The sequence below is a fragment of the Centrocercus urophasianus genome, unplaced genomic scaffold (assembly GCF_019232065.1).
Source record: "Centrocercus urophasianus isolate 14NV4802_14NV808 unplaced genomic scaffold, USGS_Curo_1.0 seq_64, whole genome shotgun sequence".
Classification (NCBI taxonomy): Eukaryota; Metazoa; Chordata; class Aves; order Galliformes; family Phasianidae; genus Centrocercus; species Centrocercus urophasianus.
The window spans coordinates 53737-81139 of NW_024885244.1; the positions used below are offsets into that span (position 1 = coordinate 53737).

The 27403-nt window shown below is 46.1% G+C and overlaps 2 protein-coding genes across 3 annotated transcripts in view; one reads left to right on the forward strand and one right to left on the reverse strand.

The window, feature by feature from the left end:
- The first annotated feature begins 321 nt into the window (after nt 1-321).
- WNT3 (Wnt family member 3) lies at nt 322-21181 on the forward strand. The gene is made up of 4 exons (XM_042836846.1): nt 322-401; nt 13758-13999; nt 19178-19443; nt 20702-21181. The coding sequence occupies exons 1-4, from the start codon at nt 322-324 to the stop codon at nt 21179-21181; spliced, it is 1068 nt and encodes a 355-aa protein (XP_042692780.1).
- A 1907-nt stretch (nt 21182-23088) lies between these two features.
- The window catches only part of NSF (N-ethylmaleimide sensitive factor, vesicle fusing ATPase), a 55211-nt gene continuing 50896 nt past the window's right edge, over nt 23089-27403 (reverse strand). The window contains exons 20-21 of one of the 2 annotated variants that reach the window (XM_042836839.1): nt 25108-25163; nt 23089-24572 (exon numbers count right to left, since the gene is read on the reverse strand). In XM_042836839.1, coding sequence (XP_042692773.1) covers nt 24563-24572; nt 25108-25163 — 66 coding nt within the window. In that variant the 3' untranslated portion in view covers nt 23089-24562. The remainder of the gene's footprint in view (nt 24573-25107; nt 25164-27403) is intronic. The other variant, XM_042836840.1, reaches the window with a different exon arrangement.

The window sequence follows — 27403 nt, forward strand, 5'->3', positions numbered from 1 at the left end:
TGATTGACAGCGCAGAGGGAGACTCATCCCTCACCTTGGGCCATGCGGTCTGATTGGCTGCCGGCTGACATCCCCGAGCCCTGCACTTTTTAATAGACGCTTTGGGATGATCTACGGGGAAAAGGCTTGGAGAGGTGTGTTTCTGACAAGCCACAAAGTCATCCGCACTTCAAGGGACTTTGTTTCACTCTTTTTTTCCTTTTTTTTTTTTTTTAATTTTTTTTTTTTTTTTTTTCTGGAAGGGGGGCTGTTCTTCATTCTGACACTTCATGTTTTGCTGAAAACTTCGCGGCGATTTTCCCCTTGCACCAGCGTGGACTGATGGATTACCACCTGCTTGGATTAATTTTGTCTTTTCTCTTCAATGGCACAAAGGTCTTAGCGGGTTACCCCATTTGGTGGTAAGATTCCTTCCCCCCTTTCCCTCTTCCTATGATTGATTAATGAATTAATTAAATTATTAGCTATGGGATCTGTGTGCATGCACGGTTCTTTTCACCCCGAGCCGGCCGTGATTACATGTTCAATTCTAAGCTTAATTTCTCCAGATTCGCCTGGTAATTAATGAAAAGTTTGGGGGTGATTTTTAAAGGGTGATGCCTACATTTCCCCTTGCGCAAATGGAGTCTTCCCCACCACTCTTAATTTCTCCATTTTCGTCACTGTAGCAATAGGCATTTGTTTGAGATGTTAAAGGATGTATTTTTTATTTCTTGTGCAAGAGGAATTTTGGCTGTTGCGTGGCTGTTTCGCAGCTATTTCCTTCCTTTCCAATAATCCTCCAAAAAATAATAATAATACTAATAATAATTCTATTTTCTTTCTGGCCACTGCAGTTTTTTTTGACTTCTTTCTCTTCTTTTGTTGCATTCTGTTCTGTGAATTTAGTCCAGCAAATGATCTGAGAACGCAAATGGCACCTGAGAAAATATTCGTTAGCAAAATTCCTCCAAGATGGGTTTTGTTCTTTCTAATTACAGAAACGTCACTTATTTTTTGGCACTGACAGTGATAATAATGAAAGAATAGGTTATGTCTGGTAATAAATAACCTGAGTTACTTATTTTAAAAATAAATATAACGATATGAATAAATATATTTGCAAAAGGAAGCAGTTAAAAACAGAAAAGAAATAGAGAATAAAGCATTTGAAGTCCCTTAAGCAAGCAATTGCATAACAGAATATTTCAGTTAATTTCCCTCTTTATCATGTAGGATTTTGTCATTGGAATATATCTCATTAAGTTTCTGTGTGTGCCAAGTGGGGGCTTTAGACCTAATGATCCACAGAGCAAAGAGGGAGAGGTTGGAATTGGTGCTATGGAGATCATTGGGTTATTTCCGTCTTTTTCCAGAAAAGTCCTTTTTTTTAATTCCTGAAGGAGGTCGTTTCAGTGCCAACATGGAGATGGCAAGAAGTAGGTGGGAGTGAACTTGGAAATGGACTGCCATGTCTGGGAGCATTTAGGGATGTGGATGGAAAGCCGATGTTTAAAATAATCTGCTTACTGAGAACGAAAATACGCAGTTCCCAAAGAGAAAGACCAAGAATACAATGAGAATGCTCAGGAAGCATTTAGCAGCTCTGCAGGTTTGTGACATGGCTAAATCACAGCATGTTTTCCCAAAGAATGAAACGCCCCGGAACCGCACGGGGCAACGGGATTCTCTGAGTGAGAACCCAAATCTCCTGACAAAAAGGTCCGCTTTTTCTATGAAAATATCTCCATTAGCAAAATGCCTCTTCCTGTTTTCAGGAGAAGATGGTGCAGAAAGGTGCCTGCCCCATGTCCTAGCCTTGCTTCAAATCCCTAAAGTTCAGCCCAAATGAACAATGCAGAGGACACGTAAGGTGGGCAGAAATGCATGGTGCATGGCAAGCAGAGTCCATGGAAAAGGATTGGATCAAACAAGAAATCCATGCTATTTTGTTGCTTGTTTGTTTGTTTTTGTTTTTGTTTTTTGCAATTATGGCTTTATCCACAGTGCCAGAGCATCTCCACTGCTTTAAAATGAGAGACTCACAGAGGGCCGAAGGGCAGGGAATGGATTTTGTGATCAGTAGTCTCCCCAGTCCATTGGTCTTAGGCAGCTTTTGGCGGTGAGCCCCATTCGTTCACAGCCCAAGACATGGGGAGGAAGGAAAGATGGAGCACAGTATCTGCTCTGTGCCCTGCGCTGGGCCCCTACACCATCTGGGCTGGGTAGGATAGGAGATAGATGGAGCTACCTGTGCTACTTGGCCGCAGGGCCAACTCTAACCTAACCCTAGTACTACAAAATTGAAAAGGAACAAATGGGGCAGAGATGGGAAAAATTGTCTGTATGCTAACTGTAGAAGTGCTGACATAGAATCATAGGATTGTTTGAGTTGGAAGGGACTCCTGAGGGTCATCTAGTCCAATTCCCCTGCAATGAACAGGGGTTATGCCTCCTCAGATACGTGTCAAACACTTATGCTGTCCACATTGCTACTTCTAAATGAGAGATAGAGGAGATGGAGAGATGTGGAGAACTGTGGGGACACAAAACCACTGCTCTTCCTATCCCTTCAGGTGGAAGAAAAGTGTGCAGCAAGGCCATAGTTGGCATGCACAGCCTTGGGTCATGACAACAGACGTCTTAGGTGCATCTTAGGAATTCTTAGAGGTCCAAAAAGACAACTCCAGTAAATAACACTGAATGCTCACCTCTTCCACCAGCATTATCCACCTTTGAATGAGGCAAGGATGCTTGAAGACCTCTGGCAGGGGTCTGTCCTGGGGAAAGAGGTCACATTCAGAGCCACAGGTGAAAGCAGGAGGTAAAGAACTCGTGGCTCCCGAGGACAAAATGCCAATAGATCACTTCCCAAAACTGTGATTCACATAACACAAACATCTGTTTTTTCATCTCTAAGCAGGTGGAATGGCTTTTCCCATCGCATGCTATCAAATTCAATTCTACCCTTATCAAGAGAGTCTGGAGGCTTTGGCAGCTCTCTGAGGTTCCCAGTGGCACTGGACATTTAGGAAGAGGCAATAGAAATTTAAAAACGTCCTCACTCATCCCACTGTAACTTCCTCCTTAGGAAGTTCACTTATGTGAAAACCTTTTGAACGTAGGTGCAGTTTGAGGTGACATGTAACTTCTTTACCTTTCAGTGTCTCACTTGTCTTTAATTGAAGATGATTGCTTTCCGTTTGAATCCTTCATTACAAGCACTATTTGATAAAGTTAGATACCTGCCTAAGGGAACCTATGCAACAGCATGGGAAATTCAGGGGTGACTTCAGGGCTATCAGTAGCTCAGAGCTCATTAACTCTGGCCAAGAGGATGCAGAGGGTCCAGCAGCAGCCTGTGGCTCAGACTGAGCCTGGTTTGAAATGCAGTGGGTTGGCATTCATTCAGTAAGCACATTTAGTCTCAGTTTCCTAAAGAAAATGGCTCTAAACAGAGCTGGAAATGGAAATTATGACCCAGGTAGCTCTAAAGAATTATGAATCACTTCTGAAAATATTACAGTGAAAGAATTGCAATGGGAGATACCTCTCAGGAAGGTAGGATCCAGCCAGGTGCAAATCACCAAAGAATTGCTGCTGTTGGAAAGATGCTGCCTCTGTGTAAACTGATCTACCTTAAGTCTGATCTTGGAAAGGATGATACCAGACTTGATGACCTTTAAAGGTCCCTTCCAACACAGCCAATTCTGTGACTCTGTGATCTGACCTCCCTCTGTTTGTAGACACTGCCAAACAATTCATACCATCTAAACACCTGTTTTTCAGTGGCTGTTTCAGGGGTGAGATAAATCTGGTGTGGATCAGCACATGGCCATAAGCTGTGATTTTCCTGAAGGGTCTGAAATGGGAAGGATTTGGCTGTATAATTCACATATCCCATGTATAAATAGTTACAGCCTAAGTTCCTTAAATTACCCAAAGTTTAATGTTAGCCTTCTGCTGGTAGACATAATTCTATTTTTTCATTATTACTACTTCTTGTTTTTTGTTTGGTTTTTTTTTCTTTTCTTTTTTTTTTTTTTTTTTTTTTTTTTGCTAATTTGATCTGAGGCTTATTTTGTGTCTACAAATAGATGTGGTTTAATATTATTCAAGTTTTGAGGTAATGTTACAGTAATGTGGATGTAATAAAAAGTGTCTGATAAGGGGGTCAGGCTGTATTATTTCAGGTTGTTTCCTTGAATTTTTCAGGTCAGTGGACTGTTGGTGCAGTTCTTTTGCCACCCCTGAAACTATGAAAGAACTCTGATTTGCTCAGCAAATTTTCTGTGATCAAGGAACTAAACTCTTTCCTTTCTTTCCTGAAGATGGGTTTCCTGATTTGCTAATTTGTCTTTTTTCAGTTCTCTGAACCTTTCTAGTTTTAATTAATCTTACAAATGTAATGAAGCCTCTTACTCTTTTCCCAGTAATCGGACCTTTTATTTCCGAGTGAGAAACCCTTTTCCTGAGCCACTGAGCATCACATGGGCTTAGGCACTGGCGATTCTTCCAACAGAACTCTCAGGTTTAGAACAGAAGGGGTTAGTAGTAGCTGATGATAAACCCAATTTTGTCCTGATCCCATTTCTATGCCTCATAGCCATCCATATTTCCTGTATCTACTACAGATATTCCATACCTCAGCTGTGCCATTCCCTATCCTTGTTTTCCACTTGATTTCCTTCCCTTGACTGTTGATGATTTCAACAGTTTAGTTCTTCCTTTTATATTCTCTGTTAGATTTCCAATCAAATATTTAATTTCCAACTGATTGTTGCATTGTGTTTCCTCTGAGCTCCAACTTTGGTAATAAACAGATTAATAAGTTTGATTCAAATGCATAGGATTTATGTCTGACGAGTTGTTTACGTACTACACTGAGTCTTTACATGAATGGTGGTCTCGTACCATGATCACTCAGCCCTTGAAATCTTATACCAGGGTGTAAGGCCAAGGTAGGCATGGTGGTATCCCCCACCACCACTCATACGAACATACTTAACTGCTCATTAATAATTACTTTCATTCAGTCCAGTCCACTTGGCCTGGCTCAAAGTTGTGTAGCTGCATTCGTAACAAGCATCCATTGTTTTAAGATCTGGCAGTTATGGATTTGTATCTTCGGTGTCCAACTCTGCCTGGTTTTGGTTATGATTCCCACTTAGAATCACAGAACATCAAGGTTGGAAAAGACCAGTACGATCACCAAGTTCAACCCAACCCATCCTCACCGAGCCCAGCCTTCTCTTGGAGTCATATGAGGCTCCAGGATTCTGATTAATAAGCCAACATCCCGGTTCTACCTGGCAGTAAATATTGTACCACTCATAGAAAGTCCCTGTCACACCACCCAGTCCCACAGGATGCTTTAAACTCAGTTAAGCTCAATATACACAATAACAGCCAGAAAGAATGGCAGATCCCCAGTGATTAAAAAGACATTTCAGGGTAAATTTTCTGAGCACCAATCAGCCTGTTAAGAATAGATAGAATTTTTCAGTTCAAGGACACCTAATCTGCACAGAATTGATAGAGGTTGGGCACTTTATGACAGCTATCTTAGAGGTGGGACACGGTTCAGTGAGCAGCATTTGTGGTAGGTGGACGGTTGGATTTGGTGATTTTAGAGGCCTTTTCCAACCTTCATGGTACTTTGATTCCACGATTCTATTGTGAACAGTTCTCTGCAGTTGGTGCTCAGTGATTGACATGTAAAACTGATCAACATCTGCAAGCTCTGCACCTTGCTGCTTGGTCTCTTGGTCAGATTTCTGTGGACATGTAGGTTGATTGGCAATGGAAGAGGAGATCAGATTTTTTCTCAGAACAGGAAACACTGAGAATGCCAGTGGATTATTTCAGTCCACTTCTACATCCCAAGGTCTGTTTGCAGTCTGATCATTATGTTTCCCAAAAATGGAATACAAAATGAGAAAATCCTAGAGATGAGCCAACAGGAACAAGCAACCAGAAGTGCTGAATTGCTTCAGATAAGGAGATGATATTTACCTCATATTTTTAGCTTGTGAAAATTCAGTGTGCAATGCAGTGAGTGTAATACAGATCTTGAATGGTGATGGGAGTGTGCCTAAGGAGCTTGCTGTTCAGGATAGAAAAACCTAAGGTTGCCAGTGAGATTATCAGGCTGAAGCTTGACTTTTCACCACCATGAACCACAGGAACTAATAGTAGATCTTGCTTCCAAAAGATTCAACTATTTTCCCTGGTACACCTGACATTAAATACATTAAGATCCAGTTCATCCAGACGTGACAGAGCTTGGTGTCTTATTCTCAACAACATCCATTCTAGATCACACCCCAAAGCATGGGACAGCTGGGTGGATGTGGTCATTCCAATCCACAGCATTAAAACAGATGTTCTTGCATCCATGCATTCAGTAAATGCTTTTTGATGGTTTCAGTGCCTCACAGTGGGTGATTTCAGACATTAGGCACCAAGCTCTTAATGGTTCACCCCTGCCAAGGGCTCTTCAAAACGTCACCCATCTGGGCCCTACCAGCACCCAGCCACGGACAGGGAGTGCATCTCAGATGAATTTCAATATCTCTCTCTGCAGTGCTGAAAATATTGCTGTGTTTATTGCGGTCACAGCCTGGAAGCCCCGATTTGCATATGCAAATCATATGCATTTATGCAAATTCACGGGTGAATCATATTATCGCAGCCCCTGCAGAATACATTCTCTCCCATGGCGAATCACTTGATTGTGCTTTCTAAATGGAGAGTGACATGGCTTTGAGCAGGCATTGCTGAACATAACATTTACATCTGATACACGGGGCATAAAGGAGCCCAGTGCCTGGACACGCACCCTCGTCAGCAACTTTATTCATGCTGCATCGTTAGGAAGAGAAGCAGAGTCCAACTCCCAGCCCTGCCCCCATCTCCAACCCTTCTGGCTAGCAAATAACTCAGAGACGAACCTTGGGAGATGCCAAGACAAAGAGGTGGAGGCAGATGCCAAATCACTTTCAAGTCCATGACAGAGCCCTGAGTCACCCAAAGTGGAGCAGCTCTCCTGAAATGGGCTCATCTCACAAAAGTGCTGTTGCTGCAGCAACACTAATCCACAGGGCAGTCGGCAGAGATAATGCGAGGGATGCAACAGCGGATTCGTCTGCTTCACACCGTGCTCAGACAAGAGGAAATTATAGGAATTTGGAGGGATCTTCTTGCTCTGTTTTGAAGCCCTTTGTTGTGGCGACTCCTACGGCAAAGGCTTCTGACATTAGAAGGAATGTTGGCACAGCAAAGGGCTCAGGTCTGACCCTGCCCCCTGCACCCTGAGCAAGCTCATGGGCTGAGTTATATCACCATTTGCCCAAATTCCCTGCCCAGGATAGAGGAGGGATTGCTCACGCAACACCACTTGAGACCCTACGCTCCAGCTGGACTGTGCACCGTGTCCATGCACTCAGGTCCTGTCCCTGATTCCTCAGTAGAACTGAGAATTCCTGGAACACTGAGAATGACAGATATGGAGGTCAGCATCATGCAGAAGGAGACTGGCGTCAAGGTAGCAGACGATATGGAGACTGCAAAGAGGGCTGACAGTAGCAAAGGATAAGGTTGTTCCTCCAAACGAGGCAGTTCCAGGGATAGGAGGACTGAATGTGGCTGAGTGAAGAGTGTGAAAAGGGAAGACAACTGTGGAATGAGATATTCCCTCAATAAAAAGATTTTAGGGTAGGATTTTTAACAAGTAATCTCAGGTGATAAAAGCCAGGATAGGTGTTTAAAAAAAAAAAGTGTTTGCTGAATGTTAGGAAAAAGTTCTCCAAAAGAAATGTGGTCAGGTATTGGCACAGGCTGCCCAAGGTGGTGTAGAGTCACCATCCCTGGGGGTGTTCACAAACCATGGAGATGCGGCACTGGGTTAGTGGGCATGGTGGGAATGGATCAGGGTTGAACTTGGTGAAGGTCTTTTCCAGCCTTCATGATTCTATGGTTCTATGATTTTATGAGGACGATTCAGCTCAATTTTGGCTCAGCCTCCCGACTTTGTAAATTTGAGATTTGGCTTCATCAATTACCATCTCTGTAAGGACAGTTCCAGAGTGGGGGGAATATGGAGAGGAGAGAGGAGAAATGAGAGACAGCGATGAGCACAACCTTCCTGCCCAAATCAGGGCCAGATCGAGTGGGTTGTCTGGTACCCTGTTCAGTTGGGTTATCACTGCTACCACTTACCGGCCCACACAGAACTGCATAAAGGCAGAGCTGAACACTCAGCTGGTGGACTCCTCCATCTCCATCCATGGTGTCGTAGTCAAATTCTTCCTGAGCGATGAGAAATGCATAGTTACAGCTCAGAGCATTCAAGGATCCCAAAACAGCTTTTCTGAAAAGCTTTGTAAATAGTGGGCAGTGTTCTGGTTCTATGGGAAAGGTACATTTTCCTGTGCTAGCTTGTGTGAGAAACGCCTCTTTGGCTTCAAACCACTCTTGATGGTTTGTGGACAACATTTGTGGAAATCTAAAGAGAGTAAAAGCCCTGTGTAGGCACAGCTTAAAGCCAGGTGTCTGACTGCATGTCCAGACTGTGCTCCAGAGAACCTCATCCAGAAGCAAACAGGTAAAGTGGGTCAGTGGTTCATGTTCTAAAAGTGAATAATTTTCCATTTGTTACAAAGGGAGCCTGAGCAGCTGAGATGGAGGCGCCCATAACGGATTTCTTGCCCCAAAACGCCATGATGCAAAGCTGCCTTCTATCGAGCCCAACCTGTCCTATGGACCATCTCAACCCAGACGTAGCACTTTCCTTGGCTTTTCCTAAGCCTCAGGCAGTTCCCACCAGCACATAAAATCACAGAATCGTTGTGGTTGGAAAGACCACTAAGACCATGCAGTCCAACCACCTGCCTGTAGCTCCCATACCATTTCTCAGTCTGCTGAGAATATTCCTTTGAATTTGCCATAGGTAAATCCATGTCGGCAGTTCCCAGACTTGTCTGTGATGTGTTTGGACGTGGCTTGAAGAGGATTTTCTCCATAATCTTCTACATACTGTGCTGTAGTTTTCCAAAAATAACTACTGAAGCTGGTGTGCCAGTTCTGCTCCAAGTTTGCAAGATGCAGTGCTGACCATGCTCAAGGCCACCCAGTGGGCAGACCTTGGGCCAGCTTCACCTTGGAGTTCTACAGTAGTCTGAGGGTGAGCAGAAGGCATTCCCAAACATAAATGTCAGTTAACCCAGAGAAATCTGCAATAGTACCTATTCAAAATCCTTAGGAACTTGGGTAGCATAAATGGAATGACACAGTATTGTCAAGAATGTCCAACATGGGGTATAAAAGGAGATTAAGAAAGGAATTATATTTACATTAATTATTCTGAGAGTCAGGTTTATCATTAGCATGGTTGGAATAAATGATCTTAGTGTTTTTTCCAACCTTAATGTTCTATGATTCTATGAGTGTGCTTGGTGGGGATGAGTTGACGGTTGGAACTGATGATCTTGGAGATCTTTTTCAAACTTAATTGTATTATGATTAGAAAACACATCTGCCTGAGGAGACCAGCCTTGGTAATTCCAACCTTGGTAATTCTTGCTTTTCCACTTGCCAATTTGCTCCTCATCCTCCTCTCTCCTTCTGGCATCCCAGTGTCCAGGAAGACAGATTTTTCTGTCTCTAAGAACTGCTGGGAAAAAAAAAAAAAAAAAATCCACAGGAAACAAAGGAACTTTCCTTGGTTTGAATTTAAGGGAAACACTTCTGTCTCACATACCATGAAGCATTGAGAGGATTTTCAGCAAGGTCATTTTGGGAACACGGCATCCTTTCTCCATCCCCTGCACGAGGGGCACTGGCGTTCATACGTGGTCTGTAGTTATCACACTGTTTCCAATTACTGAGCCGACTTTTAACCCAGAGGACAGAAAAAAAATCCTCTCGGCAACCATTGCATTTGATCTTTTTACCCTAAGGGTGAGAAATTCATTCGTATTGGCTCAAACAGAAAATCATAGACTGGATTTGAAGACACACAGTGTTAGAGAATCTGCAGCAAGTGTTGAACATCTGCCTTTTTCTTCTACACTCGTGCTTTGCCTTTTGCTGCTCTGAATTCCCACTCACCAGCCATTGTCTCGCCCTCTTCTGCTGCACAGAAAGTCTTAATCTCACCGCTCCCCTCACTTTAACTCAATAATCTCTCAGAAGTCTTTCCAATAGACCAATCAAACTGTCAACATAAGCCACTGCCTCAGCTCACTGCTATTGCTCTTTTGTCCCCTCTCCATGTTTAACATCCGATTTACAACAAGGAGGAGGCTTAAAACACTCTATTTTCTGCAGCTTCATGTGCTCTTGACTGGATAAGACAGCACACACTTGGCCAGAGCTCAATGATGGCAACAGGAATACAAAACCATCCTTAGGATGGACAGCAGCAAGACCCTGTTGGAATTACTTTTAGAGGCATTCATCGCCCTGTGCCTTCATACAGCTGTTGGGCGGTGGGGATTTGCTGCCTCTACAATTCTCCCAACAACTGTGCCAATGGGAAGGGACCTTTGGGTTCTACAACCCCATCTGCCCCTGAGGCACTGCCATCCCCAGCATCATCCTAGGCAACGGGGTCCAACTGAACCCTACAAACACCCCTCACTGGAGACCTCCATTTTGATGACAACCTGGCCCAGGGACAGATCTTCCAGCAAGAGAATTTTTCCTAATGCCAATTGAACTTCCAAGAGCTTGGCGCCATCAAATTTACAACTTCATCACATGGAGCTGTAGGCAATCTTTAGCCAGTCCTCAGCCTCCTCTCCTCCTGCCCAGTTCTCTCAACCTCTCCTGCTGCACCACGTGCTCTCAGTCTCTGATCATCACAATCACATCTATTGGGCATTGCCCACTAGAAGACAGAGTTTCTGGTCTCTTGCCACCAACACCAAGAAGAGGGAACAGTAATTCCCCTCAATGTGCTGAGTCCATATTGGGACAGTAAGTGATGTGCCTTGTAGATACTGAGAGCAACCACTGCCTGGATACAAACCAGGCATAGAACGTTGAGGTTGGAAAAGATCTCCAAGATCACCAAGTCCAACCCCAACCCATCCCACCACCTCCACTGGCACAAGTCATTCAGTGCCACAATGGCATCAGATGGCACCACTGAGATATTTGCTATCCCCACAGATTATCTAATGGCCAGCATGTGTGATGGAAGCGAGCATTACATGCGAGATAAGCAATAAGTATAGCTATTGTCTGGCATTGCTGGGACCAGCGTGGACTGCCTACTCAGGAGCAACTGCAGAAGGAGATGGTTCTGCTCCAGAATTAGGGTTCTGTCACCAGGATCTTGCCCACAGACACCAAAGTTTGCATCTCTGTGGACCCCATCTGACATCCAAGCATCCCAGCTGTTCCTTCTCTGGATTTCCCTTCTTGCCATTTTCTACACCATTTTTGGTGTAGAAAATGCCATTCTTATTATTCCTGTCTTCCTAGGATTAAATACTTCAAGCAATTCAGCTTCTGCAGACTGCCACAGTGCAAGTCTCTTCTTGCTTCCTCTGTTGTCCATCCACTACTGGTGCTTTGTCCACATTGCCTGAATCGACCCTTTTTAGTACATAAATCTGCCATATATAGACATGCCTTTTTTTTTCTGCTGCTACGTCTCTGTCAACCCAGCATTTTCAGATCAGTAGGGCAGTACTCTGTCACAAGGCTTGTTCAGTCCTCAGGGGATTGGCTGGAGTGCCCATGGACATGGATCCATGAAGACACGGAGCTCATGGCTTCTCCTCTCCTGGGAGTTTGGACAACCCTGGAGTTGGTATTGAAGCTGAGGTCAAGCATCCAACATTGAGTGCTCTGGACCTGTTTGATGCAGAGCTTTGGAAGGACACTTCCTTCTCTCCTTCCCTTCCCAACAGATGTGAAGATGAGAGAATTTAGCAGTGCAGCAGTTCAGGTTCAACCAATGTGCCAGCAATGCTCTGGGTTGCTCCTGCATCAGTGCAGGACTTCACGTCTCTGGGGGAGACGTCTCTCTTCATGCCTCAAGAGGGATTGGAACACCTTGAGCTGTCCCTGTGGGAGAGCTCTCAGATGGTTCTTTCCCTCCTTATACCCAACCACAGTGTTGGGAGTGAATCTGGGTGAACATTTGCATTTGTAAGGGTTTAAGGAGAGTTTCTGGACGCTCTACAGAAAAGATCAAAACTCAAGGCACGTCCAGTAGAGATTAAATAGTAGGTGATTTATGAGCAAAGGCATGAGATTCACCTATATTAGGCAGTTCACTAGCAAACTGCATTATTCCTTATTCTAATTTTGTTGTCTTTCTGCCTATTCATTTGAGACCCGGCGTTTCTCAAGCTCATATGTGCATATATATTGCATGTTTTTACTTGCAAAAATATCCCTCATGCTGCTCTTGATCTTTAGACAAACCCAAAACTTTGTGTTCACAAAGGGCTGTTGTCAGCAAATTATGAGAATTTAAAAATATTCATATTCTGCTTGACATAATATGCTTTAGCACAGCTCTAAACTGGCCAACTCCTGTTCTTTTCAAAGAGTTTCAGGTCAGATTTCTCTCAGTATCACGAATTTTTCCAAAATTCCAAATGGAAGATGAGTTTGTTTAGAAAATAGGGAAAACAGTGGAAAACAGGAGAAAAGAAGGGAAAACAAGGAGGGAAAAAGAGGGGAAAGAAGGAGGAAAGAGAAGAAAAGAGGAGAAAAGGGGAAAGAAGAGGAGAAGAGCGGAAAACAAGGGAGAAGAGGGGGAAAAGATGGGAAGAGGGGGAAAAAGGAGAAGGATGTAGGAAGAATGATCCCATCTGGTCTGCACAAGACCATTTCCTCCCAGGGTTCCTAAACCTCATCCCCAGCCAATGGGAGACACGGAGGTCAGCCGGATCCCAACTCTGCTGACTCCAGGGCTATTGGAACAAAAGGAGTCACTGGCCTGACAGACAGTGTCGGGACTCCTGAGAGATTTAAGGGATTAAGCAGAGAAAGAAAAAAGGGATTTCCCATGTGTTTGCCATAGGCACTCATGCTCCTTCTGTAGTGCACCGTGCTCGTACACATGCACACAAAGGCACACCAGAATGTGCCCCTGGCATCTCAGATCCAGATTTGGAACAGATTTTGTTCCATCTTTGTGTCTCAGGAGCTGCACAGGGAATTGTCTGTCCGTGGGTCCCAGGAGGTCAGAGCAGAGCTGCAGCACCCTGAGCCTGGGGGCTTGGGGTAGAGGGGGACAAATGAGCCCTTCTTCCTGGTATTTTCTCCCCCTGCTCTTTTGAGGACACTCATCTGTTTGTTTGAGATCTGGAGAAATGATGCTGGGAACTGGCTGAGGTTTGTAGAGCATCGATGCTCCTGTGCAATCTTGGCATTTGAGCTGGGCATCAGGATCACAGATTCACAGAATCATCAAATCATTAAGGTTGGAAAAGACCTCCAAGATCACCAAGTGCAACCACCAACCCATACCCACTGTGCCCATTCATATCGTCATAGAATCATAGAATCATAGAATCACGAAGGCTGGAAAAGACCTCTGAGATCCCCAGGTCAAACCCCAGCCCGGCCCCGCTATGCCCACTGACCGTGTTCCCCCGTGCCACATCCCCACAGTTCTTGACCATATCCAAGGATGGTGACTCCACCACCTTCATGTTCCAGTGCCTTTTTTCTTCCTAAAACTCAACCAGAACCTCTCCTGGCACAAGCGCCAGCTGATTTCCCACCACTCACCTGCCCTCTCTCCTTCGCAGGTCCCTCGCTCTTGGCCAGCAGTACAGCTCCCTGGGGTCCCAGCCCATCCTCTGCGGCTCCATCCCCGGCCTCGTCCCCAAACAGCTCCGCTTCTGCCGCAACTACATCGAGATCATGCCCAGCGTGGCCGAGGGGGTGAAGCTGGGCATCCAAGAGTGCCAGCACCAGTTCCGAGGGCGTCGCTGGAACTGCACCACCATCGATGACAGCCTGGCCATCTTCGGGCCTGTCCTGGACAAAGGTAAGCAGCAAAGTCAGGGGCTTGGGAGGCAGGCAGAGCCCTGGCGTCTCATCCCCACTTGGCTTTCCAAACACATATTCCCGCTCCTCTTCATCTTTTCCTACTGAATGCCCATCTTCCTAGATCCACCAGCCAGGTACTCTGGAAACTCACACAAAAAGGATGGAAATCCCAACACCCTGGGCATTACACTGTGAAAAGTGAGATATTGGGTGTAGCTGAAACACTAGCCTGCAGCCAAATGCGGTCTGAGATAAGACTGCTGGAGGGCTTTGGTGTCAGGTTCCACATCTCGCATGATTTCCAGTTAGGAAACCAAGATCTCAGATAAAATAGCACACCCATGAAACAGAAACATACAGTAGGTAAAACTTCCATTATATCCCATCATACCCCATCCTACCCATCCCAACACATCCCGACTCATCCTTTTCCATCCCACCCCTTTTCATCCCATCCCAACTCAGCCCATCTCCTCCTCACTCATCCCATCCCATCCCATCCCATTTCATCTCATCTCATCCTATTCCATCCCATCTCATCCCATCCCTTTCAATCCCATCCCATCTCTTCCCATTCCAGCCCATCCCATCCCATTTCAGTGCTAATAGTGACTGTAAGATTCAATTTCTTTGTGCTCTGTCAGGATGATTTTGAGATAACTGCTGTATTTACAATCAAATAATTTGTCACAAAGCCTTTTTACACTGTAACTTGTTGCCTAATAAATACATGTCCTAAACGTCAACACTTACAAGATCAGAAGGTTTTAACTTTCCTTAAAAATATTGTAAAAACTTTAAGCACATTATGAAAGAACTATTATAGCACTCAGGCACTGAAAAAATCTCTCACCACCACTTCTGTCATCATTAAAGCACTAAAAATTTGGACGTGAACGTCCTCCCCTTAATGAGTAAACTGAACTTTGAATTTATGAAGAATATTTTAAGATTCTTTCAGCTGTGGGGACTGGAGCAAAGCCCCACACGCAGACATGTCTCAACATCTCCATGCACTCAGAGCTGACAAAGTAAAATATCACCTCTAGCTCTGAAATCATCCTGACAGATGGAGAAAAATCACCGGGCACATTTGGCGTAGAGTTTTCCTGATCAAAAGATGAGTTATCAATGGAAATGCTCCCACTGGAGGGCTGCTGAACACCAACCCATGGAGATCAACCTGGTTTCCATCCATGTGCCACAGCCCAACCCAAAATTCCAGCTTGTGGGGGTTTTGCCGTAGCTGGTGAGCCTTTCATTTCCTAAGGCCGCTGATTAGCTTTCTGCAGGTTTTCCTTTTTGCATGTCTTTTCTACCCAAAAAAAAAAAAAAAAAGGAAAAAAAAGAAAAAAAAAAGAAAAACCAACACAACCCCAGAATCTGGGGTAAGATCATGTTTTTACAAGCAAATCCTCAGACGTGATTTATACTGCAGGTGTTCAGTCTGGGGCAGCTTTAGGACAAGGAGGAAGGAAAAACCTGCTTTCCCCTCTCCTCCCTCCTTTCTCTTCTTAAAACAAGGTCAGCTTTTATGAAAAGATGATGTCTCTTCCAGCCAAGTCCTATACCAAAGCCAAGGCTGAGCCAACAGGAGGCTCAGGGAGAGCTTATTGCTCCCTACAACCACCTCAATGAGGTCATAGCGAGATGGGGTACATCTCTTCTTCCAAACAGCAAGCAATAGGACAAGAAGAAATGGCCTCAAGTTGAGCCAGGGGAGTTTGAGGTTGGATAGAGTCTCCATCCATGGGGGTACTTAAGAGATGTGTAGGGACGTGCTTTAGAGGTTGATGGTTGGACTCGACGGCCTTGGAGGTCTTGTCCAGCCTTTATAGTTCTATGACTGGTCGTGGTGGTGATGGGTTGGGATTCAGCTTGGTGATCATAGAGGTCTTTTCCAACCCTAATGATTCTGTGAGTGGTCACGGTGGGGACGGGTTGAGGCTGGACTCAATGACCTTGGGAGTCTTGCCCAAACTTTATGATTCTGTGATTTAGAAGTGGCGCTGCTAAGTGGATGATCAGAGCTGATGACCTTGGAGGCCCCGTCCAGCCTTAATGACTCTACGATTCCATGCCATGAGCAGCAGGGATCGGTGCTTCTCCCTGATCCTTCAGGGCAGCGCTTGCTCTCCCTCCCCAGGTGTCACCAAGGTGCTCCTCAGCCCTGGGGCAGCTCGAGCCCATTTCTGGTGGCTGCCATTTCTGGTGGCAGGGCCAGGTGCAGGAGAGGCAGCTGGGGCTGGGCTGCCACTGGGGTCCTTGTGCTTGGCTAAGCCCCTGACACGAGCAGTGAAAAGGCAGACCGCACCAAGATAACCCATGGCTTTTCTCAGCCATGACACTCGCAGTCATTTGCATCTAAACAGGGGTGTGTGGGATCAGGGGCTGTCTTGATATAAACTCAACAGCTTAAAGGGAGGGGGAGGGAGAAGAGAGAGGGAGAGAGAAAAATAAGCTTATACCGATGAGAAAGAGCTAAGCTTCCTCCCCTACTGTGAGGCAGGGCGAGCGATACCATCCCAGCACTGCGGTCGTTTCAAATTGCTGCACCATTCACACGCCCTTTAGCCATTCTGATCCGGTGGCGGGGGGCTGGGGAGAGCCATCAATAGGGATTTCCCAGCCCGGCTGGCAGGATTGGAGGGTGACGGCAGGACAGGGGAACATTGCCTCGTTGCTACGAGGTGCTCCTGGGGAATGCCAGTGCTCTGTGCCGTGGGTACGCTGGCCGGCGGAAACATTCAGCATTATGCTGGTAATACAGTGTGACACCGCGGGAACAATGGCAAATTGAGTGTCCCAGCAGGTAACGGCCCGGCTGGGAGACAGTCGCAGTGGTGCACTGTCAAGATCGCTCTAATCCTCCCTCGCCAGCCCCTCCCCTGGTTCTGGGAACTCTGCTCCCTCACTTCATCTCTGGGAAATTCTCCCGGCTCCTCGCCCAGACCCAAGGGGAGAATTTCCAGGCGATGCTGTTGTGTTGGCAGCTCATTCCCTGCCCCAACAAGGGGCTGCCGTGGGCCGGGGTCGGGCGTGAAGCAGGGTGGGAGCAGAGGGGCCCGTGTGCAGGAACCCCACCGCCACCACCGCGCTCCTTAGGGCGAGCCCTACAGAACGTGCCTTCATCCCATGCCCACTGCTCTTCGACCCCGCGATGGAACACGATGGCATGTCGGCAAGGAGAGGGGCTCGTGTCCTCCCCCTCTGTCCTGGTTTGGGGCCAGGACGGCTCACCAGCCCATCTAATTTGATCTGCTGTAGACCGCGGCCCACCCAAATAGCTTTTGTCGGGCTGAAAAACTGGAGTTGGAGCAGTGATTTTCAACCTGTGGCCCCACAGCCCCCAGTGGTCCCTCCCTCAGTAGATGGAGGCAGGGTCTCCAGGGGGTATTGGAGCCAGGGAGGGCAAGGAGAGAAGAGTTTGAATTAAAGAAAGTGAACAACACAGCACCGCTCCCAGCCGTAGGGTTTGGGTTTGGGTTGAGCCAGGAGTTGGACTCTGATCTTTGTGGGTCCCTTCCAGTTTGGGATATTCTACCATTCCATGGCTCAATGATCCAAGGCAGCCCAATTTCACCTTCAGCCCTTCCAGCACCCAGGGAGACAGGCCTTCCACCCATCCAGACAGAGCATTTTGAGACAACCCTGGCACCAGCATGAGGTGACAATAAATCCAAGGGCCTCACAATAGGGAAGCCACCATTTATTTGCTAGCTCGAGAGTGTACAAGGCCCCCCTTTTCCATCCTCTAAAGCTACGTCGTGGTCTCCAGTGGCTGTTGGTGGCCCTTCCCAGTTATCTGCATTCATTCTCCATACTGACCCCTACCCATGTTGCACAAGGGACGCAGGGAAATCAGCCCTGCATTTCATTCTCCATGCCTAAGTCTTGACGGACTGAAGAGGCCGGGTTTTTTTTTTCTTTTCCAAAAAAATGCTCTGCAATTTCAACCAAGAGCAGACAAGGAGAACTTCAACAGAGCTGTATTCCAACATAGCATTGGGTTTTGGTGCTTCTAACATCTCCTAAGTTTGGCTGGTAGTAGTAGTAGAAGAAAATCTTCTTGATGCCAGATGATGATTTGAGTGTGCTAAAGAGCCACCCATTATGGCACTTCAGCTGCTGCCATCCAAAATGCCCATCATTTCTGGGTCACAGAATTGACTGGAGAAGAGGAGGTCCTGAAGGCCATGGCCGTGGGTGGAAGAGGTGATGGACAGAGATGCTCCAGTTCAGCAAACCCTTCATCTTTTTGTAGGTCCACGCACGCTCTCATCCCTAGCTCCAGTCCATCCAGCCATTCTGGGCAACTTATTTATTCCCATCTTCAGCATTCAGTGCTGGCAGGAATTTGTCTGTTGAGCCTGTCAGAATCCACTCACTGCAACTGTGCACATGGAGCATGCCAAAAGCCACAGACAAGAGCTTTGTCTGCTCTACCACACTGAAGTTTCACCTGCTTTGATTTCCTACAGGATTATTCACTAATTAAAGAGCAACTGCAAGGTTAATTTGATGGCTAACAGCACCCATTGCTGTGAAGTAACTTGGTTTAGTTTAGACACATCTAACTGTAATTAATAGCTCTTAGGCTTTGCTCTGCCATGGTCCACCCCGTATCGTCTGAAGCCTTTCCCCCATTTCTGATGCATAGCAGTTACTTGTAGGTGTCTCTGTTCATTGCAGGGGAGTTGGACAGAGGACCTTCCGGGGTCCCTCTGGCTCCAATGATTCTACAATTCTACAATTCTATGGTCCTACTTGGGTTGATGGTTGGAGAGGATGATGTCTTTCCAACCTTAATGATTCTACAGGTCGATTCTTCATCTCTCTTGGCCTGAATCCCTGTCCTCTTTGGGTTTCCAGACCAGAAATTATGGAACGTAGCTACAGAACCCTTGACTGGTGTGAATTGGAAGAGACCTTCCAGATTGTCTACTGCCACCACTGCCGTGAGCAGGGACACTTCCCACTAGGCCAGGTTCTTTGTTAGTCACTCTGGAAATTCTTTCCTTAAGCTAGAGTCACACTTTAACCCAGGTGTTTCAAAGGGCAGTTCAGAGAAAAAGAAGTAAAATAACGCTTTGTGTCTTACTGAGATTTTGAAGGAGGCTGGGAAGGAACGAAGCATTACTTGGCACGTAACCGCGTGGGTTCTGCTCCTTCCCAGCCACACGAGAGTCTGCGTTCGTCCACGCCATCGCGTCAGCCGGCGTCGCCTTTGCTGTGACCCGCTCCTGCGCCGAGGGCACCTCCACCATCTGCGGCTGTGACTCCCACCACAAAGGGCCTCCAGGAGAGGGCTGGAAATGGGGTGGATGCAGCGAGGATGCTGACTTCGGGGTGTTGGTGTCCCGGGAATTCGCAGATGCTCGAGAGAATCGTCCGGATGCGCGCTCAGCCATGAACAGACACAACAACGAGGCTGGGAGGACGGTGAGTGCTCCGCAGGCACCAAGCTGCATGGGCAGCCCGTGAACGCAGCCTCAGTGAAGCCCTGGTGTACTCCTGAGGTCCCTTCCAACCCCTAAAATTCTGTGGATAGATGCACAGATGTGGATAGATGCACACATATGCAGTGAAATGTACCCAGCGGAGGTGTTTACGCCTCCCACCAAAGCTCCCAGCCACAACTGTACCGGGATGTATTAGGAAATTCGCTGAAAAAGCAGCGAGTCATCGGCACGGCTGGGGAGGGAGGTGGTGGAGTCACTGTCCCTGGAGGTGCTCGAGAGATGTGGGGATGTGGCACTGAGGGAGGTGGGCAGTGGGCACCGTGAGGGTGGGCAGGGCTGGGCTTGTGGAGCTTGGAGATCTTTTCCAACCTTAATGATTCCATGCCGTAGCCCACGCTTTCCAGACAAAGCTCAGCTCAGATGTCTGAATCCAGTTGAAAAAAGGCTTGGGATCACAGAATCATTAAGGCTGTGGAAAAGGCCACTAAGGCTGTCTAGTCTACCTACCTACCACCAGCACAGAGTCATACCTGTTAGGTACCACATCTTCACACTTCTTGAACGCTTCCAGGGACGGTGACTCCAACAGCTCTCTGTGCCAATGCATCACCACTCTTTTGGAGAAGTTTCTCCTAAAATTGAGCATGAACCTCCCCTGGCACAACTTGAGGCCATTCCCCCTCATCCTTTTGCTGTTACCTGGAGCAGAGGCCAACCTCACCCCACCACAACTTCCCCTCAGGCAGCTGTAGAGGGCAACGAGCCTCCTCCATGTAATTATGAATGAAAACACCAATTAACCAATGGATCCAGTTATTCACAAAGCAATACGACCTCACACATGCAAAGACTGAGCAATCTAGCCCTATCTAATGACTATCTCACTCCAGTATTAAAGTAAGGAACCATTAAAGAACACATCATTCCTTAACCCATTTTGTCAGCATACGCTGAGACGCTCTAGGATGGGACATGAATAGCTGCCTTCCTAGATAAACTAATGATGCCTTTCAGGGGAGGCTGGGGAAGAAGAAGGTAATTGCTATATTTTAAGCTTGGACAACCATTTAGTCTCAAATATTCTGTGTAATTTGTAACAATAAAGAGGAGGAGAAACACTTCCTGCCCTTGAGGGAAGTGCCGTAGTGTGAAGTGCCCACTTTAGGATCCAAGTTAACCTTTTAAAATAGAGAACCCAAGGAGCGCGATCCCCGCTGACTGTTTTCTCTCCTGGGCAGACCATCCTGGACCACATGCACCTGAAGTGCAAGTGCCACGGGCTCTCGGGAAGCTGCGAAGTCAAGACTTGCTGGTGGGCACAGCCCGACTTCCGGGCGATCGGCGACTACCTGAAGGACAAATACGACAGCGCGTCCGAGATGGTGGTGGAGAAGCACAGGGAATCCCGGGGTTGGGTAGAAACTCTTCGGGCTAAGTACGCCCTTTTCAAGCCGCCGACAGAGCGGGATTTGGTTTACTATGAGAACTCGCCGAATTTTTGTGAGCCCAACCCAGAGACGGGCTCCTTCGGGACAAGGGACAGAACCTGCAATGTCACCTCGCACGGCATCGACGGCTGCGACCTGCTGTGCTGCGGCCGGGGCCACAACACCAGGACTGAAAAAAGGAAGGAGAAGTGCCACTGCATCTTCCACTGGTGCTGCTACGTGAGCTGCCAGGAGTGCATACGTGTCTACGACGTCCATACCTGCAAGTAAACGCTGTAGGTCTCCAGCTGCTGGGAGGCTGATCCAGAGCGGGGCATGGGGCTCCCGGCCCCAGCAGGGCAGCCTCACGCTTCAGAGGACAGCATAAAGAAACCCGAGTGCTCTTGGCCCTACCAGCGCTCCCTGGCCACATCTCTCCATCTGGGGCTGTGTTAACGTGGTGCATTGACCCTTCCTGGCAGGCTGCTCCACAGCAAGGACGACGTAGCAGAGTTCCAGTGCCAATTATCACGTGCCAGTGGTTTGACACAAGTTGCATAAAAACGTCTAAAACGTCGAAGCTGCATTTTCTACTCATTCATTTCTTTGCCCGTGGGAAAGAGAAGCACGTTCTCCTGAAAGAGCAATAAAATGGGTGAAAGACCCCTCGTACAGAGAGCACAACACTCAAACCTGTGTCTGGAGTGAGCCAGACCAAAATTCGGCCCCTCTTCTGCAGAGCCCAACAAACAGCTACCGGGTTTGAAAGCATCTGCTTTCTGAAACAAAGAGCACAGGGGAGCTCTACGAAACCTCCACAGCTCAGCCATCAGCCGCCGGATCTGCGTTCCATTTAACCTATATATTAAAACCCTGTGTCTGGAAAGAGCCCAAGTACCTGACTTTCAACAAAATTCCTTTTGTTCTGTTTTCTGTTGTTTCATTGTTCTTCTTGTTTTTAATCGAGAAAAGGTATTTAATATTAAATAGAACATTTATTGCCTTGTAATTATTTTACTGTAGTCAGGTATTCTAGCACTGAATGGAAGACCTTTTTCCATCAATCTGCTGTATCCAAAGTTTTGTATAAAGTTGTAGAAGTCGATTGTTTTTTTATTTTATATTCAGAAAATTTCTCTTTTTATAAGCATTATTTATTATACAATGTATATACTTGAGTTAACTAAGATTATATATTATATAAATATATATATTTGGAGAAAAATATATTTCAACTTGCATTTTTTTGTGGTACGTCATTAAAAAGAAGGTAAAAAAAAAGAAAAAACAAAACCATGCAATTCCCAGAGTGTCATTTGCCTCAAAATCCTTTCAGTTCTCAAAATCCTTTTCAGTATCTGACCGATACCTGTGGGAATGGTGGCTCTTCTCCATTACGCTCAGTGACGGCCACACAAAAGCAGGACAGTGATGGTAAAAAGCAGCCAATAGATGAGATTATAAGCAAAGATCTCAGCCATCAGCCACAGGGTGCCACCTCTGTGCACACACCACGTTAATCTGATCCCCCACATCTCTTTCTTCCCAGAACAGCCACCCCAGCACCTTCAAACACGGTAAGGAAAGGGATGAGGAATCTGGCCAATGCAGCTCAAGGCAATCCAGTTTTCACTACAAAACCACCCTGCCCAGGCACAGCAGGTCATTCTCTTTCGCCACCTGCAGGAAACTCCTCGAATGGAGGCCGTGGAAGAGGTTGAGCCCATCACTTTGCTCAGGTTTTCCAACCCGGACTTCCTGAGGAGTGACGCAGCGTCCATTCGCACACACACACAGCTGAGGCTTCCTAGGCAGTGCCACAGACCTGGAATGGACTGGGTGGGCTACAATGGCTTTCTTGGGCAGCTCCAGCACTACCTGTGGTCTGCTATCCAGATTTTGGGATCTCTTTGTTCCATCTGTGTTCAGTACAAACTGTTCAGCATCTCTCTGGCCACGCGCAGCCTGGGGATCACTTTCCTGTCTTAGAAACTTAGAATATTAAGGTGGGAAAAGGCCACTAAGACCAAGTTCAACCACTGAACTATTACCACCATGCCCACTAAGCCATGTCCCTAAATACACTGACCCCATCTTGCTACAATCAGCCTCTGTCCTTTACACAAGGGAGATAAGCAAGCCACCTTCAAGCACTCTAGACAGACAGCTCTGTTTGACTAACGCCAAAGACACAGGTGTCTCCCAGTTGTGCTTTTTTATTGAATCCATCAATGTGCAATTGAACAAGATTTTTATTCATCAATATAGCTCTGGACATAGACACAATAAGGTTTACATCATTTACTCTGAAATAAGTTAACGAGTGTTGCCGTCACGAGGACTAGCAGAGGAAAGAAAGGAACAAAGTCACAAGATCATACACAAAATGAGAGGGAAGAATAACCACTGGGACTCGCAATGTCATCACAATACAACAGCACTGCCAAAGGAAAAGAAACCAGAGCGCAGTGACTAAAACACTCTGATTGCCCTAAATATGCAATAAGGACTGCAGTACCTTCACCTTTGGGCCTGAAAATATGCAAAGCACCCTCCTTCCCCGGGAACACCTCGCTGGATACAAGCTGCTAGCCCTTAACAGCATGTCCTGTCAAGTCAAGGAAGCTACACTGACTAACACCTCATAAATGGCTTTGATTCTGTGCCCCACCAAATTGAGGTATGTTCCACGAACCTTATGAAACATGTGGAGCCAAGGAACCAGAGGGGAGTATCCTCCTGCAGTCATCATAACAGCACCTCATTGATGCAAAACGACTATTGGGGAAAGACCACAAAGCAAAGTTTGGTACATTCCTTAGTTTGAGTGCAAAACCACGGCAGTGCACACCTTGTGCATCCACAGAGCTCGGCTTCACCTCCAAGGAGGAATTGCATCCTGCGGTAATGCGGCAAAAAATGGGATGTAGTGAGGCCAACTAACGCCAAAACCGTCACATCCAGGTACTAATAGAGAGCGTTCAGGCTGGAGTCACCACCACTGAGCCTGTTTCTGAACTAAGAACAAGTTTCAAATACTGGATTCGGAAGTTTTTTCCTCTGTTCTGACCAACAAACTTCCCCGCCTTCTTCCAGTCCTTATTATCATTAGCCAGAAAACACCTGGGCATAAAAGGAAATGGCTGTTTGCATTTTGGAAATTCTGGAGTCTCATTACTGTGGTCACTGACTCTGGGTCAGCAGCCCTGCTCAGCGTTCAGTGAGGCACAGGGTGACACAACCGAACAAGAAAGCATTCATCAGATCAGAACACAGAGGAGTACTTTAATAAGCCTTCACCACAGGATTTACTAGAAGTCACATCTTCTTTCCTATAGTAGTAACTGGATGCTGGACATAAGTGAGCACTAGCTTCAAAACTTACAGAACATTTCCCCCATGCTAAAATCAAATGAGAACGCAGCCTCGCCTGCACAGAGACAGAAGCACAGTGTTCTAGAAGACACTTCCACGTGATATCTGTATATTAAAGACAAAGAATAAAGATACTGTATTGCACTAAACATGCAAATTCCACATTGGGTTCTTGGAAAAAGGGGAGCGTTTCACTTTGTCCAGTGTGTTGAACACAGAAGGGTAAAGATCCCAGTGTATGTTCTCCAGGTTGGTCACTTTTCCAGCTGCTGATCTTGCACTTGGTCCATCTTCAGTCTAGGGAACTCTTGGAAAAGAAACCAAATCCATCAAAAAGCATGCACAGGTATGAAAGCATCAAGCACACACAGGGACCCACAAGGCAGGCAGGACAAGCACTGCTGTGAGCTTCCCCAGCTGGCCTACATGCATACATTAGAAAGTCATTTTCTAGTGGAAAATGCCACTGTGCTCAACCATTCCCTGTGATACCGACAGGGGAAAGGGCAGAGCATCCTTCTCTCAGACAGGAAAAAAAAAAAAGAAATCAAAGCTCCACTGTTTAGATAAATAAATGGATTTCAGCTCTAGCAGACTCACTTCCCATTTAACTTCAGTTGTGGTCCAACATCTGAGAACTCAGGCAGGTTCTCAAAGTCTTCAGAACTCCCCCCCCCCCCCAAAAAACCTGCACAGAAAACTGATCTGAAAACCCCTGCGTACAGGAGGGGTCAACAGCCAAATACACCCTCATGCAGGCTCCCCTTACGGGAAGCAGCAGCAGCCTTATTTCTGACCAGAGCACAGAATTTTAACCAATGCTTTAAAATAAGAGCACTTACGTTCCTTCTTCTCTCAGAAGAGCCAAGAATTTTTTCACCCGATACTCAGGATCCATCTAAACACAAACAAAACAGATCTTCTTTAGTACATGATGCAGCCCCCACGTAGCACAATATGAAAATAATGCCACAAACTGCAAGTTTGGTTCTCTGAGTATCTTTGTTGTGCTGCAACAAGTCCTTTGGTCCAGAAGCTCCACGTTCTGTTTCCACTTGTATATTCTGCCTGTATCTTCAGCAACCCACTGCATCTTTTAACACATTGCTGACAATACAGTGGTTTCATCCTGAAAGCAGTTGATGGCACTATGAAGCTGACTGGTAACATTCCAATCCTTCTATCCACTTGGTGATAAACAAGCAGGTGGCTCTGCTAGAAAGTAAAACTGGGACTTATCCCAGGCAGGGATAAGCAGGGTGAATAAATCCTAAAACAACAGCAGAATTACCTGCGATGCAGGCAGGAAAGAAACAGCCAATGAGAATTTGTGCTGAGGAAAGCTGAAATTGTGCAACCTCCTGTCATGTTAAAATATCTCAGAAAGGTCAATATCTCAATACCAACTGCTGAATTATTATTATAAGTCACTGAAAAAAAGATGATTTGAAGGAACTTTGTAAGGATCAACGAGTGATGATGACGGGTTCTTAACATGCAATGGAATATTGGGACTGTTCAGGGTTCTGTAAGAAATGAAAGGCAACATTACTACCTGGAGCAGTGTCTGAAACGTGTAATACACACTGGAGAGAGTTTAAAGGGCCACAAGGATGACCTGAGCACCTGTCATACAAGGAGAAGCCATGGGAACTAGGAGAAAGAAAGACCCAGCACTGGGATCCTGAAGGTGAACTCTTTCAAAGCGCTTAAGAACAAGTAGTGAGGGAGTAAAGAAGAAAAGAGTGGTGCCTATTGACAGGACAAGAGGTCAGAGGCACAAACTGAAATACAGAAAATTACATGTAAATGTAAGAGAAAGTTTTTTTCTTTTAGGGTGATCCAATATTGTTAGCTACAGCCCATAGAGGCTACAGAGAGCCAGACCTTGGAGATACTCAAAACCCAAATGGGTTTGAGAGGAAGGACAAAATACATCTGATCTTTGGCCATGAATAGCAAAGTGCAACTGAGAGGAATCCCTGATCTTGTCTGGTAAAACCTACAACGTTTTGGTAGATATTGGCTGTGAAAATGTCTACTTCTGAAAGGACTTCAAGAGAAGTAACTCTGCAGCACAGCAAGACCTCAGACTTGACTTCTCATGTATGATCCAAACTCACAGATGGATTATCCATGAGAAAACTAAAACAGATGGACAAATCAATAGCTAGGAAGCAGACAATGCTAGCAATACTTCAAATAATAATAATAATAATAATAATAATTTTGCATTCGAATTGGAGCCAGAAGGGCCTGGTTCCCATGAAGCACTGATGTCACAGAGGGTGGTGAGATGTTTGTCATCATCAATATATGCAATCTCTGAAGGTCAAAATTCAGTGTTGACCCTGCTTTGATCTTGATAGCTGCATTAGGTGGTATCTTGAAGTCCTTTCCAAGCAGAATGATTCTGAGATTGGAAGATTTTCAGTACTCTGCAAATAAGGCCAAGCAGAGAACTGCAGTTGTGACAACCAGAGGAACAGTGACTCTACTTAGACAGCTGCACTCCAAAGAGAAGCCCTGCTGAGGGCCAAAGGCAACATCCATACAACCATCACCAACATTTACACTGCTGGGAATGCCAATGCCCAACAGCCAAACGCACAAAACAGGAGTGTAGAGCCAAGAAGCCAGAAAAATCACCCATTTACTGAGTGAAGCAAGAATCTTTCACATCTCCAATTTATCCAAGGAACCATGAACACTGGGGTGGTGCAAGACATGGCTTCTGACCACCAACAGAAAGTGGAAAGCTGGAAGAAAACATCTCAAACAGAACAGTCAAAGCACCTGGCTCTTTCCAAGACTACTTATCTCTACGACTTGCAGAGGGTATTATCTACCTGCCACGAGTATTATGTACCTGCAAAGATGGCCCTGTTGCCAGGACCTTGGTGCAATCTCAGGGTAGCACAGGAAAGTCAGCTGAACACTCAAAACTCATCACAACCTCAATATGACAGCAAAGGAGCAGTGAATCTCTTCTTTACCAGGAAATGTGCACTAAGGCAATCAGCTGACATTCACACTTGCCAATGCCAGTGTTCCATTTTCTAAATCAAAGATGGCCCTTCCCAATTCTTTTTGCTTAGACACAAGAAAGTGGCACTGGTAAAACTGTCCATCATCCAT

Bases quoted from the DNA above. Each gene is read 5' to 3' on its own strand.
- WNT3 (XM_042836846.1), top strand. From the start codon at position 322: ATGGATTACCACCTGCTTGGATTAATTTTGTCTTTTCTCTTCAATGGC. The intron at 402-13,757 runs GTAAGATTCCTT...TCTCCTTCGCAG, and splicing joins GCGGGTTACCCCATTTGGTG to GTCCCTCGCTCTTGGCCAGC. The intron at 14,000-19,177 runs GTAAGCAGCAAA...GCTCCTTCCCAG, and splicing joins CGGGCCTGTCCTGGACAAAG to CCACACGAGAGTCTGCGTTC.